At 36.2% G+C, this 12,599-nt stretch overlaps 1 protein-coding gene across 1 annotated transcript; it reads right to left on the bottom strand.

The window, feature by feature from the left end:
• Positions 1-1,755: 1,755 nt before the first annotated feature.
• SPCS3 (signal peptidase complex subunit 3) lies at positions 1,756-11,510 on the bottom strand. The gene is made up of 5 exons (XM_051963756.1): positions 11,216-11,510; positions 9,510-9,583; positions 6,077-6,153; positions 3,224-3,339; positions 1,756-2,176 (listed from the first exon to the last, which is right to left on the bottom strand). The coding sequence occupies exons 1-5, from the start codon at positions 11,356-11,358 to the stop codon at positions 2,044-2,046; spliced, it is 543 nt and encodes a 180-aa protein (XP_051819716.1). The 5' UTR covers positions 11,359-11,510; the 3' UTR covers positions 1,756-2,043.
• Between the last annotated feature and the right edge of the window lie 1,089 nt (positions 11,511-12,599).

Below are 12,599 nucleotides of genomic sequence, written 5' to 3'. Positions count from 1 at the left end.
ATAACATCAGATTAATCATAATTTTCATCTCTATTAAATTCACCCAATGCAAATAGAGGTCTTATAATCAATTATGCTTTAACTTTAGCCACTATCTAACAGCTCAAATAAGTTATTGGCTAAAGAGTAGATTTGTTGTGCACCATTGCTTTCTTCCCAAGATCAAGCTATGCCCTTATTGTTCAAGCTGAATTACTGTAGTTTCAGTGCCTGTCTAGGCTCCAAATTTCCAAGTTGGTTGTTAGTCCATATTAGCTAAAGGGATTTAAATTTGCAAGGCCTAGGGGAAATTGTAGAGAAAATTATTTTGTCTGGACAAAGAAAAGCCAGAATAAAGTAGGTTATCTTTCCTAATATTAGTGTTCCTACTCATTTCAATAGGCTGTTTTCTTAAGCAGTTTCCCTTGTGCTAAAAGGAACCCCTATCTGAAACATTTATCTTATTTTCCTTCCCTTCAATCTTGAGAAATGAAGTTCAATCCATATAAAATCTGTCAATAAGTCCAAGACTAGGAGTTATAAATGGGTTATAATTATAATAGCAATTCACTAAATTTGCCTTTATAAAAAAGTGATCAGGACTAAAAATGAAATATAATTTTGTTAGGCAATATGAATAATCCTTAATAAAATAATTAGCCATTTGACTGTTGCCAGTTATGCAATTACCATATTAAACATGTACTCGAGGGTAAGTTTATCTCTGGTTTCCTATTTTCCACTTTTAAGGCCAATTTATATAAAAGTTTAATGTCAACTGCAAATATGTTACCTGCTGTATCTGTTTGATTTGCTCTAAATGAAAGTATGTATGCTAATGCTAACTATGACCAACTGTAGTCTGTTTATAACTGAGCATGCAAATGAATTGGTTTATAATTATGAGGTCCCTTCTAACTTTCAATTTCCACAAACAAAAATGTTTAAGATATCTATAAATAAATTTCATGGACAGGTTCTCAGGACAAGGTGCTACAATCACTTCTTCCCCTTCACACAGATGATATTATTTCAGGTAGCAGAGCACAAGGCATTAAAAAGTAACAAACCTGATGACCAGATATGGCTCTGTAGACTGGCCTGTAAGCTGTGTCAAGCTGGTTCTATTTTCATACCATTAGTATCAAAATGTAGACTGGTGGAAGCTTTTAAATAATCCTCTTTCAATGACACAAGGCATGCTCACCAGGATAGACTTGTTATAAAGCGGGGCAAACCATGCTGAAATCTTCAACTCTTGGTGACAATGCAAAGAAGTTATATAAAGATATCACAGGAAGGAAAGGTCAAAAAAAAAAAAAAAAAAAAGCACTTAAAAGACACACATTTGGTTCACTTAAGAGGCTTTAAAAAGTTTTGTTACAGACTGGTTTACAGGATATAAAGAGGTATTTAGCCTTTAAATGGAGAAAATTGCTAGTTACCTTTATGTAAAAAAAAAAAAGAAAAATGGGCATTCCTAAGTGACACTTAGTCACTTTTAGCTATTTTGTAAACCAGACTTCTATTATGTAACAGTATATGACAGTATTTTGCCGGTTATCAGACATACTCAGAAAAGATAAAAGAGGATGTCTACATCTGAATCACATCAAATGCTTATTTGCATGAATGGAAGGCATATAATACAGAGTTCTTATGACTCTACAGGCACCTGGAAGTTTTAACTACCCTTCATGCTCTTCACTTTATATTCCATAAGAATAATGGAAATGCAGAGAATACTTCAAATAGATATTTTACAAATCAAGACTATTTGAGGGTTTTTCAACTTTTATTAATAAGAAAGGTAATACTTCATTGAGGTGGCCAATTTTAAAAAAATTCTGTCACCCATTTACCTTTCCTTTCAGTTATGTTTTCAATGTTGGCTCTTGTAAAAAAACAAAAACCAAAAGAAACCTAATTTTTTGTAAAAGTTACAACCAAAAGCAAGGGTCTCTTGCTTTCAAGACAAAAGAAGAGGGAGCAGGAAAAGGATGGGGCAAATGAGATAAAATTCATTAAGTATAAAAATATGTTGTTCAAATTCAGAATAATAATTTAATAACTCTTTGTTATTTCATATGTATCTGGGAATGGAATAGAGACATGTCCTGATCCTGTCACAAGAGGTAGAATTCCAGCATTTGGTACAACATTCCAAGAGAGGGTTAAAGTGACATTCCTGTTTCCCCTGTAAAAAGACAGATGATAATCAATGGTCAGCAGAAATATTTGTAGTTTCATCACTAAAAGCATTGTGATCTAAATAATTTTATTTGTACACAGCTACTACTACTACTACTACTAAGTTCATCTTTGCCACTTTCTTTTTCCACTTTTAAGTACCAAGAGGAAGCTTTAATTTAGTAACAATTCACAAATAATCACTGGTGATTTAATTATTAAACACACTCATAGCAGCACCAATCAAAGCTTAAATAAGTAGCAGTATCATATAGTGGAAAGAACACTACTATGAGTTAGAAGATCTAGTCCCATCAGCTTCATGTTCTTGGTCAAGTTACTAAACCTCATTGGCTCACAATACTCTCCAGTCACTTAGGAAGGATGACATGAGGTTAATGGCCCTTCCAGTTCTAACATTCTATGACTGTGCAAAGGAAGCTCTTGAGCTACCAGCAATTTCCCAAGTTTTCAACCATAAATTCTACTATTACTGTGTGCTGACTGTAATCCTGACATAAATTCCTACATTTCCTACCCACTTGAAAACAGAAGCGACACCTCCAGGAAAAACATGGAGAGAACAGACTCCCTGTTTCCATTGCTACTACTCAGAGTATATGGTACACTATACTTAGAATACTCAATCTATTGATCAAAAGGCTCAGAGGATCAAAGATGGAGAGTTGGAAGGAACCTCAGAATTCACCTAGCCCAACCCCCTCATTTTAAAGATAAAGAAACTGAAGTCCCAGAGAAGCTCACTGATTTGCCCAAGGTCACATAAACAATCAGCAGCAAAGCTGGGGTTTGATTCTGAAATTTCACTCCAAATGAAGACTAGCCCAATACTTCATCCCACTAACCAGCCATTTCCTCTAAAAAGCTCTTTTCCTACAGTCTGTAAGTTAAAATCTGCAAGAATATTGTTTCCTGTCTCACCGTTTTTCCTCCCATTCAATGCTATATATTTTTTGTTTCCCTCTAGCTTCTCTTTCCCTCTCATCTTTACCAAAAACACAGTTAAATACTTAATATGGCATGAGTTGCTCACTTGAGACCATTTCCATCGTCAAAGAAAAAATATTTTGATTTCATATCTTTCAGCAGCAGCTTCGGATTATCGCCTCTCAGAATGATCTTGTCCCAAAGGACAACCTGGTTCAGAGCCTACATTGAAATGAGAATTAATTAGACAATTCTTCTAACATAACATCTGGTCAGTGCATATTAAAAGTAGCATTGATCCAAAGGAGACAGATTAGTAAACATGCAGTATAACTTATATAAATCAGCCATATTTTATAGAAATCTCTACAATATTAACATTAACAAATGAAAAACAAGTAAACATGTGAAGAACCACTATTCCACTATCATACAGATGCTGGATTAATAGGGATGACCTGAAAAAAATCAGTTTTAAAAAAATTCATTTTTATACTCTAAAATTTTAAAATAAAAACAATTATCACTACACCATACTTCTCACATGAACTTACTAAAGTCAGCTCTTAAATGGTTTACATATTAAAAAAATACCACAATTTCCAAAATACAGATGATTGTGCAGTAGTGATGTTTAATTTTCACACAATATTATTTTCTTTGTCAAAAGAAAAATGTGCCCCCAATGTTCAAAAAATGAAAAGAGCAAAAAGTTTCAATGATATTTTATTTATTCTGAAAATATAGGACTTTTCATTACTCTCTTCCATTCATTCAGTTACTAAGCGTGTAGCATTCTACCAGAAGATCCCCACTTGTATATTCTTTTCCAGTGCAGTGTGTCCCAACTGTGACTATAAAACTCTTATAGAAACAAATATTTGCAATAAGAAAATCTTGTCTGAATTTAGCTTTGCCTCTTAATAATACATGAAACACCTTGGAAAAGAAAATATCTCTTTGGGACTCAGTTTCCCCTACTGTAAAATAACAGAGCAAAACTAAATGCTTTGTCTCTTCTAGCTCTAAGTCTTGGTGAATTTATTACAAAATCTAAACTTACAATCATCATGAAAATTTTAAATTTCCCAAAGCAACAGTCTTGGCCTGACAGCAAACCAAACAAACCTATTAGTTATCCTGGGGAAAATTAAACTGGAATATTTCTCAAAAATTGTGTATTTGTTCATGGTATGCCAGCTACAAAGAAATTATTAAGGAGGAAGAAAATCCAGGTGAATTACGGAACTTACTAAAATTATTCTGCTGGTGTTTACCCTTTAGCTCTCAAATCTATTTTAAGAACTGCTTTGTTTTGAATGCTTTAAGTTTTAAGGGATCACATTAAAGCAACCAACCAAACTGAAATGTGGGATAGATGCAAAATATGCCAATCTGATAAAACTGCTGCTCAACATCAGCCACTGTAAAGGAATAGTTCATACCACATGTAATAATCAAGACCATCCTCACCACTGTTCCTCAAGGTACTGTAACAAAATCAAGTTTTATAGTATGGTAACCTAGGCACAAAAGAAATAATTTATACTTTCTAAATAATTCAAAAATAGAACCATTAATTTTATTAATGTCTGCACAAACCATGCTGTGATCCTTTAGAATTCTTATAGTAGATTTTTTAATTGGTTTCATAAAAATCCAGTACCAAGTGAAACATCATGCTAGGTGGGTGTTAGTTTCATTGGAATGATGCTATAAATGTCAAAACTGAGCAGTCAGCTAATGAATATTACCAGCAAGGTTTTGTGTTTTTATGGAAGAGGCTGATATAATGTCTATTTTTTTTTTAAAAATGAGCTCTTTATGACATTATTGCACAATGGGTCTTGATCCGGGCAATCTTATAAAGAGTACTTTTATTCCTGGCATGTTTACTAAATTAAACATACACTTAAGCATATTAATAATAAGAGTTAATATTTAATATAGAACTTCATGGATATAAAAGTGCTTTTCAAATATCATTTCACTTGATTATTTTAACCATCCTGTGTAGATCATCCTCGTGTTACATGAGAAAACAAGATGAACCAATAAATAGATACTTCAAGTAAATCAATTTTAATACTATCAATTTTAACACGACTACAAATATACAACCATAATTATCAAAAACTTATTAATACTAAGCTATGTATAATATAAAATAATGACATAAAAGTCAAAGCACAATCCAATAGGAGTTATGACTTTGTGATTTATTACCTATACTTTCTCAGTTAGCCCTATCTTTCCCTCTAAGATATTTAAAGGTGCTTCACTACATATTTTTTAGACACCCAAATTGTGATACTTTTGTTTATCGGATGGAAAATACTGATGATAACCATTTATTCTAAACATTCAATTTTTAATAAATACTTAGAAGCCTCCAAATCACATAAACCTGGAAAATCATAGACACACAATATTTGAGACCTTTAGAATACCAACCACCTAACATTTTGCAAAAAATCTGATATATAATCAAACATTGAAATAACATTTTCAGTGAGGTTTCTGACACATTCCAAATAAGCACAGGTAACATAGATGCCAGGTCCCTTCCAAGTATACCTGAAAAATGAGTGGCCTAACCTAAGTCTCCATTTATATACTTACTTCACAGAGTTGAGAATCAAAGGAGGTAATATGTATAAAGACAAGGCTTTACAAATCTTAAACATACAGAGCACTTGTTAGATCCACAATCCCAAAGGGGTGGTTGAAAAGGGAAGTGGAAAGAAAGCCTAGAGCATCACTGCGTCATTAAAAACATCTCTCTTTAAGTTTATTACCCATATAGTAGAAATAACTTTAAATTTTTACCAGGCTACAAGTCATACAAGTCTTACCTTACAAAAAATTAAAAAAAAAAAAAAAGATGATTCAATGTTAATTTTAAATAGTTTATAAAGCTAATACACACTTCTAAATATATAATATGTAACATACTTACGTTATTTTTTGTTGAATATTCTGCTGATAAGTATAGAAATAATTGTTTTACATTCCAATCAAATATATTCTCTAGATGTGAAAAAAAATTAAGGAACAAAAACACAAAATGGCATACAACTTTAATTGTTAATGCTCAGTTGTTCAAAGTAGATTTCTAAGTATAAGAGTAGACTTCTGACATAAGAATGACCTTCGTTATTTCTCCTTCTGTTAATAAGTCTATCAAAAGATTAGAGGAACGATTTAAAGCTGAAATGGGCAGAGGAATCATCAAAGTCCAACCCTTCCTTTTACAAAGAAGAATGAGGTCCAGAGATTAAATTACTTACTTTAGATCACTTGGCAAAATGGATTAGATTTACTGAAACTCAAATTTTATACTTTCTAGTATAACATATTGCCTCTTAGCACACAAACTAATCTCTTTTGTCTACAGGGGGAAAAAAAAGCTAAACAATTAAATCTGGCGCAAAAGAAGAGAAAAAAAACCTGATTAATGCCAAAAAAGACTTTTTTTTTAGATTAATCAATGACATCTTCAATAACCACTACCGAAAGAAGGGAAAGATAAGCATAGAATCATAGAATTCTTAGGCACCATAGAGAGTATCTAAGTTATTATTATAAAGGAGAAAAATGAGATCCTTAATTTTAAGTTACTTGCCTGAAATCACATACCAAATTGCTGCTATTTGGTTTAAACTTTACACTGAAAGTAAACTTTACTTTCACAGACAAATAACAATCAGTTTACTAATTTTTGAAAAATATCAATATTGATCTCACAAAGTTGTTGTAAGAATCAAATGACAGTATGTATGTGGAAAGGGCTTCACAAATCTTTAAAATATATAAATGAGCTATCATTTACTTAGTGAACAAAGAAGCATCATCGTACTAATTCCCAGCTTCTTAAACTGTGGGTTCACAACTCCATATAAGGTCTCTTAACTGAATGTGAGGGTCACAAAATTATGTTTTATTATCAGTAAATGTTTTATTTGTTTACCTTTTTTACATACCTATATATCTGGAGTCACATAAAAATTTCTCAGGACAATAGGGATCACAAATGGAAAAAGTTAAAGAAGTCCTATGCTAGGTAATCATTAAGTAAATCAGTTTCCTCTCTGGCCTTGCTTTCCTCTTGTGTAAAACGAGGGACCTGCCTAGACTAGATCTCTTCCAGCTCTGTTTACCAAAACTGATCAAAGATTCAAAATCTACTTTTCCATGAAATCAAATTCATAGTTATATTTAAGGTAAGAAGCAGCATTGTCTAAGGAAAAAAAGCCAGACTGAAACAAGGAGATTTGGTTCACATCCTGCCTCTGATACACACTGATTATGTAACTCTAGGATATAATGGTTGGTGCTCAACAAACACTCACACTATATTGGAGAGCAGAAACCTACCTATATTATTAAAGGTAGTCTCATCATAGATGTAATTACCTATGATTATGTTTACATTGTATGCCCAGTCCAAAAAGAAACAAAATTAATGAAAAGGTCCTACTGCATGCACTTTGTGTAATGTGGATCCTATTCCTTTTCTAAAAACAATCACTATATAATCTATTGTGACATTTTAAACTGAGCAAAATATTTCAAATAAATTTCAAATATTTCTAGCACTTAGCACAGTACCTGAAACATTGTAATCACTTAATGTTTAATAATTGACTGACTGAAATAATAAGATCAAATATGTCACGAACTACGTTATTTTCAACTAACTAGATCAACGTTTCTTCAAAATTTTAAACCCATAGGCCACTCTGGTAAAATACAAGATTTAGGACCACCTAATTAATCCACAAAAAATAAAAATCTCATAAGAATGGAAAGACCAGTGCTTCTTTTGAAATCAAATAATTTTTTATCTATTATATTTGTATGCAAATGATACATACCATTTACAAAACTTTGTAATATACAGACTTTTTTTTAGTAAGCTGACAAATACATACACCACCAGCTACCAATTAGACAGAAATATCTGAAAGAACTAGGGGTTAAAGAGCTAACACAAAAACATGTAAATTGACTAGGTGGGGTAACCTACTTTTAATATGAAAACTCTGAGTTTACCCTCAATCCATTCTCAGCAGTGCTAAGTTAAAGATGACCACAGAGACTTGAAAACAGGTTAGTTTAGTATAATAAGTGTACTTCCCCCCCATCTTTTCAAAGTTAGCTCTACTTTCACAGTAGCTTTCTATAAATAGACTAAAGTTTCAGTCTATTGCTGAATCCAGACTACTTTTAAGATTCTAGCCCTGGGGCAAAAGAGAGGATCTTCTGTTTAAGTCCATTCAAAGAAGAGTTCATATCCTTTCCTGTGTCATAAAATTTCTTTGGGAATCTAGTGAAGCCCATGAATCTCTTTATACAAAAGAAAATTACAAATTAAAATGAATTAAAAAGGAAACCAATTATACTGAAATACAATTATCAAAAAAATAATGTCTTTAATTTACAGACCTCCTATAAATACCTGATGTAAAAAAATATGATTGATCCACATTCCAAAATCCATTTGTAGTTTGGAGGATTCTAGGTAGTAAAGGGGGCTATCTCAATAAAATAGATGACACCAGGCCTAAAAGTTATTTATATACTTCCAAACCAAGACTGGTCCAATAAATGGGATGGAGGAAGGCTGTTTCACCTGTCAGGAAAGTATTGGCAGACAGAAGTCAGAAAACTGGAGGATACAGATAAGCCGTTAAATGAAATCACAAAATGAATTCTGCAATTTTAAATAATTCTGTTATAGTTATAAAATAACATACTCTATAAAAAAGTCAGTAACTGTCGACTGAGATCATTAAGTGATCAATTATTTGTATACTGAATTGACAAAGCAAACATGTAAACTAAAATTAAATAAGCAAGCTATTTTACTGCCAGATACTGTAGCTATGCTACTGTAACAATACTAACTGCTTCTAAATGAAGGGATATAAAATGCACTTTCTAAACAGTTTGTGCATTAATGCTTCTCTTTTCTCCCAATTTTGTTCTTTCTAAATGAAAGTTTTAGGGTTTCAAAATTTCCTTTTTGATGGATTACATTTAAGTTTCTTCTAAATAATTCCAGGCATCGTCACATTTTTTTTCCCCTTGAATTTAAAAAAAAAAAAATCCACCACCACAAGCAAACACTACTGATGTAGAAAGAAGCAGGTATAATTAATCTTATTTTACTAATAAGAAAACGAGTGCAGAAATTAAATTTTTTTAAAACAACATAGAAGTTGGAGACAAATTCATATCTATAATTCAGGTTTTCTAAAGCACTTATCAGAGATTTGCTTTGTTTTTCTTCAATGGAATATTTTTGAATGTCATAATTCAACTTAAGACAAATATGAAGTCACTAAAATTTATGTGTATTTTTAAAAAATCATTTTCTTAAAGGATATCAGCAGTCACATCAAATGTAATGAATCCCAGATCACTTCGTTCTCTAGGTCCAGTGAAGTCTTCTACATTTTTTCTGAAAATAAATATAGGTTTTATAATCCTTCAATCACATTAAGTAATAAAATTTCTATAATTCCTCAAGAGAAAAGTTGAACACCTTTGTCATAAACATACACACACACACACATATAAAGACAACACAAAGCAGCTTATTCCAAACATTTGTGAGCATCTCTTGACCAGTTCTATGGTATACATATATCAATAGATAAACATATGAACTTAAATTTAGGACTACATTGATAAATAAAAACACACTAAAAATCTAATAAAAAGATGGACAATAATTAGAACCAACTGAAAAAAAAGGTAGCCATATCACCTTAAAATTAGGGTTACATGGATAAACAAAGATACACTTAACATTTAAAAGGACATTAATTAGATTCAACTAAAAAAAAAGGAAATAGGATAAATTGTGCAAGATAAACACTGGGGTAGGTTATCAGCTATCTTAATATGCCTTAATAGTTCCTGAAAAATTTTTTGAAAGACTTAGAAATTAGACAATTTCATAATTGGGTAAAAAGTGCTTTCATCGAAGGAGATGTAAAAAAATAAAAAATAAATTAGCCAATGGCTAAGGGCATCAGAATAAACCAAACCAATGGGGACACGGGGGAGGTGGCAGAAGAAGAGTGATTTAGAGGAGCTGTCAGAGTTAAACATCTGACAGGAAAGGTCCGAAGTTAATGCAGAGAGCAACAGGAAATCAGTCTTGAGTAAGTAGAAAGGAGATGAAAAGGAAAGAATATTACATTTATCAAAGAAGAAATAACAGAACAGAGGATGGTTTTTAAAATAAAAGATATTTTTTTTAGACAACAGTCAACTGAAAACATGACTTCCATTTCGTTGTGAACATTTCAGAATTTGCTCAGACTCTCCATCCGAAATTCTCCACACAAGCTTAAATAAAAAAGACTGCTAATTTCCAAAAACCTCACCAGGTGCGCATCTGAGTTATTAACAAGTAAAAATTTTTAAAGAAAATCTGAAAAAAGGAGGGAGTGGTTTAAAATATGGTTATCACAGAAAGAAGCCTAATTCAAACATTTAAGCGTCGTAAAGAGTGTTGGGAAAACTACCAAGATCTGAGCGAACAAAAAGAATAACAATACCAAGCTTGCCTGGATAGAGGGGGAAAAGTTCCAGGGAGGAAGAGAGGCATGAAATCACCGATACACGAAATCAAAAATAAAGCCGGGGAGGAGTGCGAACAGGAACCACACTCTAGCGGGCACACTGCAGATGTGCCAGGAGTGGTAGGGAAGGGGCAGGCGCCTCGGAAGAGCCCGAGTTGGCTGGTGTGGGGCTCCCTCATTGGCCCGCGCGGGGGTGGAGGGAAGTGAAGGAGCAGGAAGGAGGGCTGCAGTCCCTGACCTGAATTAGGGGAACCGGGAAAGCGAGCTGAAGAACTTGACCCGGGCTGGGTGTGCACGCAGAAGGGGATTGGGGGGAGTAGGGGGTGGGGGAGTCTGGGAAGGCGGGAGGTGTGGGGGAGGAAAGAGGAGGCCAGCCCCGGGGTAGCGGGGAAAGCTAGCAGTGCAGATCAGCCCAGCCCGCGGCAGGGCAGGAGGGAAGACCCACCCCCCCCACTCTCAGACAGACGCAGCCCCGCACCCCCGCCCCGTCCCGCACTCACAGCATGATTCGGGAAACGTGCAGCCGGACCGGGACGCTTCTGTCTTTGAAGGCGGTGGTGATGAAGCAGCCGAAGGTCAGCGCCGCCATCACGCTCAGCGAGAAGGCGAAGAGGGAGTTCGCCCGCGACAGAACCGTGTTCATCGCGGCGGCTTGACTCGGCTCGGCCCCTCGCACTCGCTTCCCGCCGCCCGCCCTCCCTCACACACGCTCCCACTCGCGCCACACGCCACACGCACCACCACACACACCCGGCTCGGCTCCGGCCCGGCTTGCTTCTCTCCCCGCCGCCCAGGGCGCGCGCGCTCCTCCCGGGAGCGAGCGCGCCGCCGCCACCGCCGCCGCCGAAACCCCGGCCCACCTCCGCACCTCCCCCACCCCCTCGCCTCCCAGGGGCGCGGCTCGGCGAGAGGGGCGGGCGCGATCTTACTACCGCCCCTGCTCCGCCCCGCCCCTTCCCGCGCGCGCACAGACGGACGAGGTGGGGCCCCGAAGCCGGCGGAAGCCACGCGGAGGAAAGGCGGGCAAGGTCCTCAAACCCGATCCACCTGCCCCTCTCGCCGCAGTCTGGGTGACCCGTAGCCAATCAGAGCGGTGTAAAGCGCGAGCCTGAAGGAGGATGGGAGGAGCGCTGGTCGCGCACTGCCGCTTTCGTCATCTGGACCCGCCCATTGCTGTGTCCCCGCCCCTAGACTACGCTCCGCCCCATATTTCTCCGTCAGCCCCGCCCCATCCTCTTTTCTTGCCTCTTCCTCCCCTCCCCCCCATATCAAGGGAGGAGCTAAGCAATGGCAGGTCCGGGAGGGGTGGGGCTTGTGTCCTCGCGCTCCGCTCCCCTGGGTTTTAGGAGGCTTTGCTTAAACCCTACTCTGAGTATTTGGTGCCTTCCTTGTTAAGGACTGGCTTCTCTTGCAGTTTAAATCGCATTAATTGCCGGGCAGTTCTTACAGTAGTGTTTAAGAATGGAGGGGATTTTGTAAAACACGCGCTGATCCCACGGAAAGCTGGACAAAAACTATGAATGTGCTGACCTACGTGGATCTTGGACGTGTCCATCTGAGCCGGGACACTGGTCTCCTTTGAGAGACCCTGGCCAAAGGTTCGAATTTAATTACCTGGGTCTCAATTAAATTCAACAAATACGTATGGAGTGTCTATGGCATTTACTTTGTGCCAGGGACTACCACAGTGCTGGAAATATGAAAATAAAACGAAAATAATAATTAACTAGTTCTTATCCTCAAAGAACTTACATCGTTGTTCTCTTTTCTATCGTATGAAAATGTTTGAATTCATAACCTCTAAGTTCCCAATTCTAATTCTTATATATCAAAATATCAGCTCCTTCCAGGAGCCTGAGAGAGGTTCACCATCCTCGTAGAGAT

This window comes from Antechinus flavipes, chromosome 6, assembly GCF_016432865.1.
Source record: "Antechinus flavipes isolate AdamAnt ecotype Samford, QLD, Australia chromosome 6, AdamAnt_v2, whole genome shotgun sequence".
In the NCBI taxonomy this organism is placed as follows: domain Eukaryota; kingdom Metazoa; phylum Chordata; class Mammalia; order Dasyuromorphia; family Dasyuridae; genus Antechinus; species Antechinus flavipes.
This window is presented reverse-complemented; position numbering and strand designations above follow the sequence as displayed.

What these genes read in the sequence shown, in the direction of transcription:
- SPCS3 (XM_051963756.1), bottom strand. Translation starts at nt 11,358, where the DNA reads ATGAACACGGTTCTGTCGCGGGCGAACTCCCTCTTCGCCTTCTCGCTG. An exon ending in AATATTCAACAAAAAATAAC is followed by an intron (nt 3,340 to 6,076) that starts GTAAGTATGTTA and finishes ATTTCAATGTAG; the next exon opens with GCTCTGAACCAGGTTGTCCT. An exon ending in GACGATGGAAATGGTCTCAA is followed by an intron (nt 2,177 to 3,223) that starts GTGAGCAACTCA and finishes GTCTTTTTACAG; the next exon opens with GGGAAACAGGAATGTCACTT.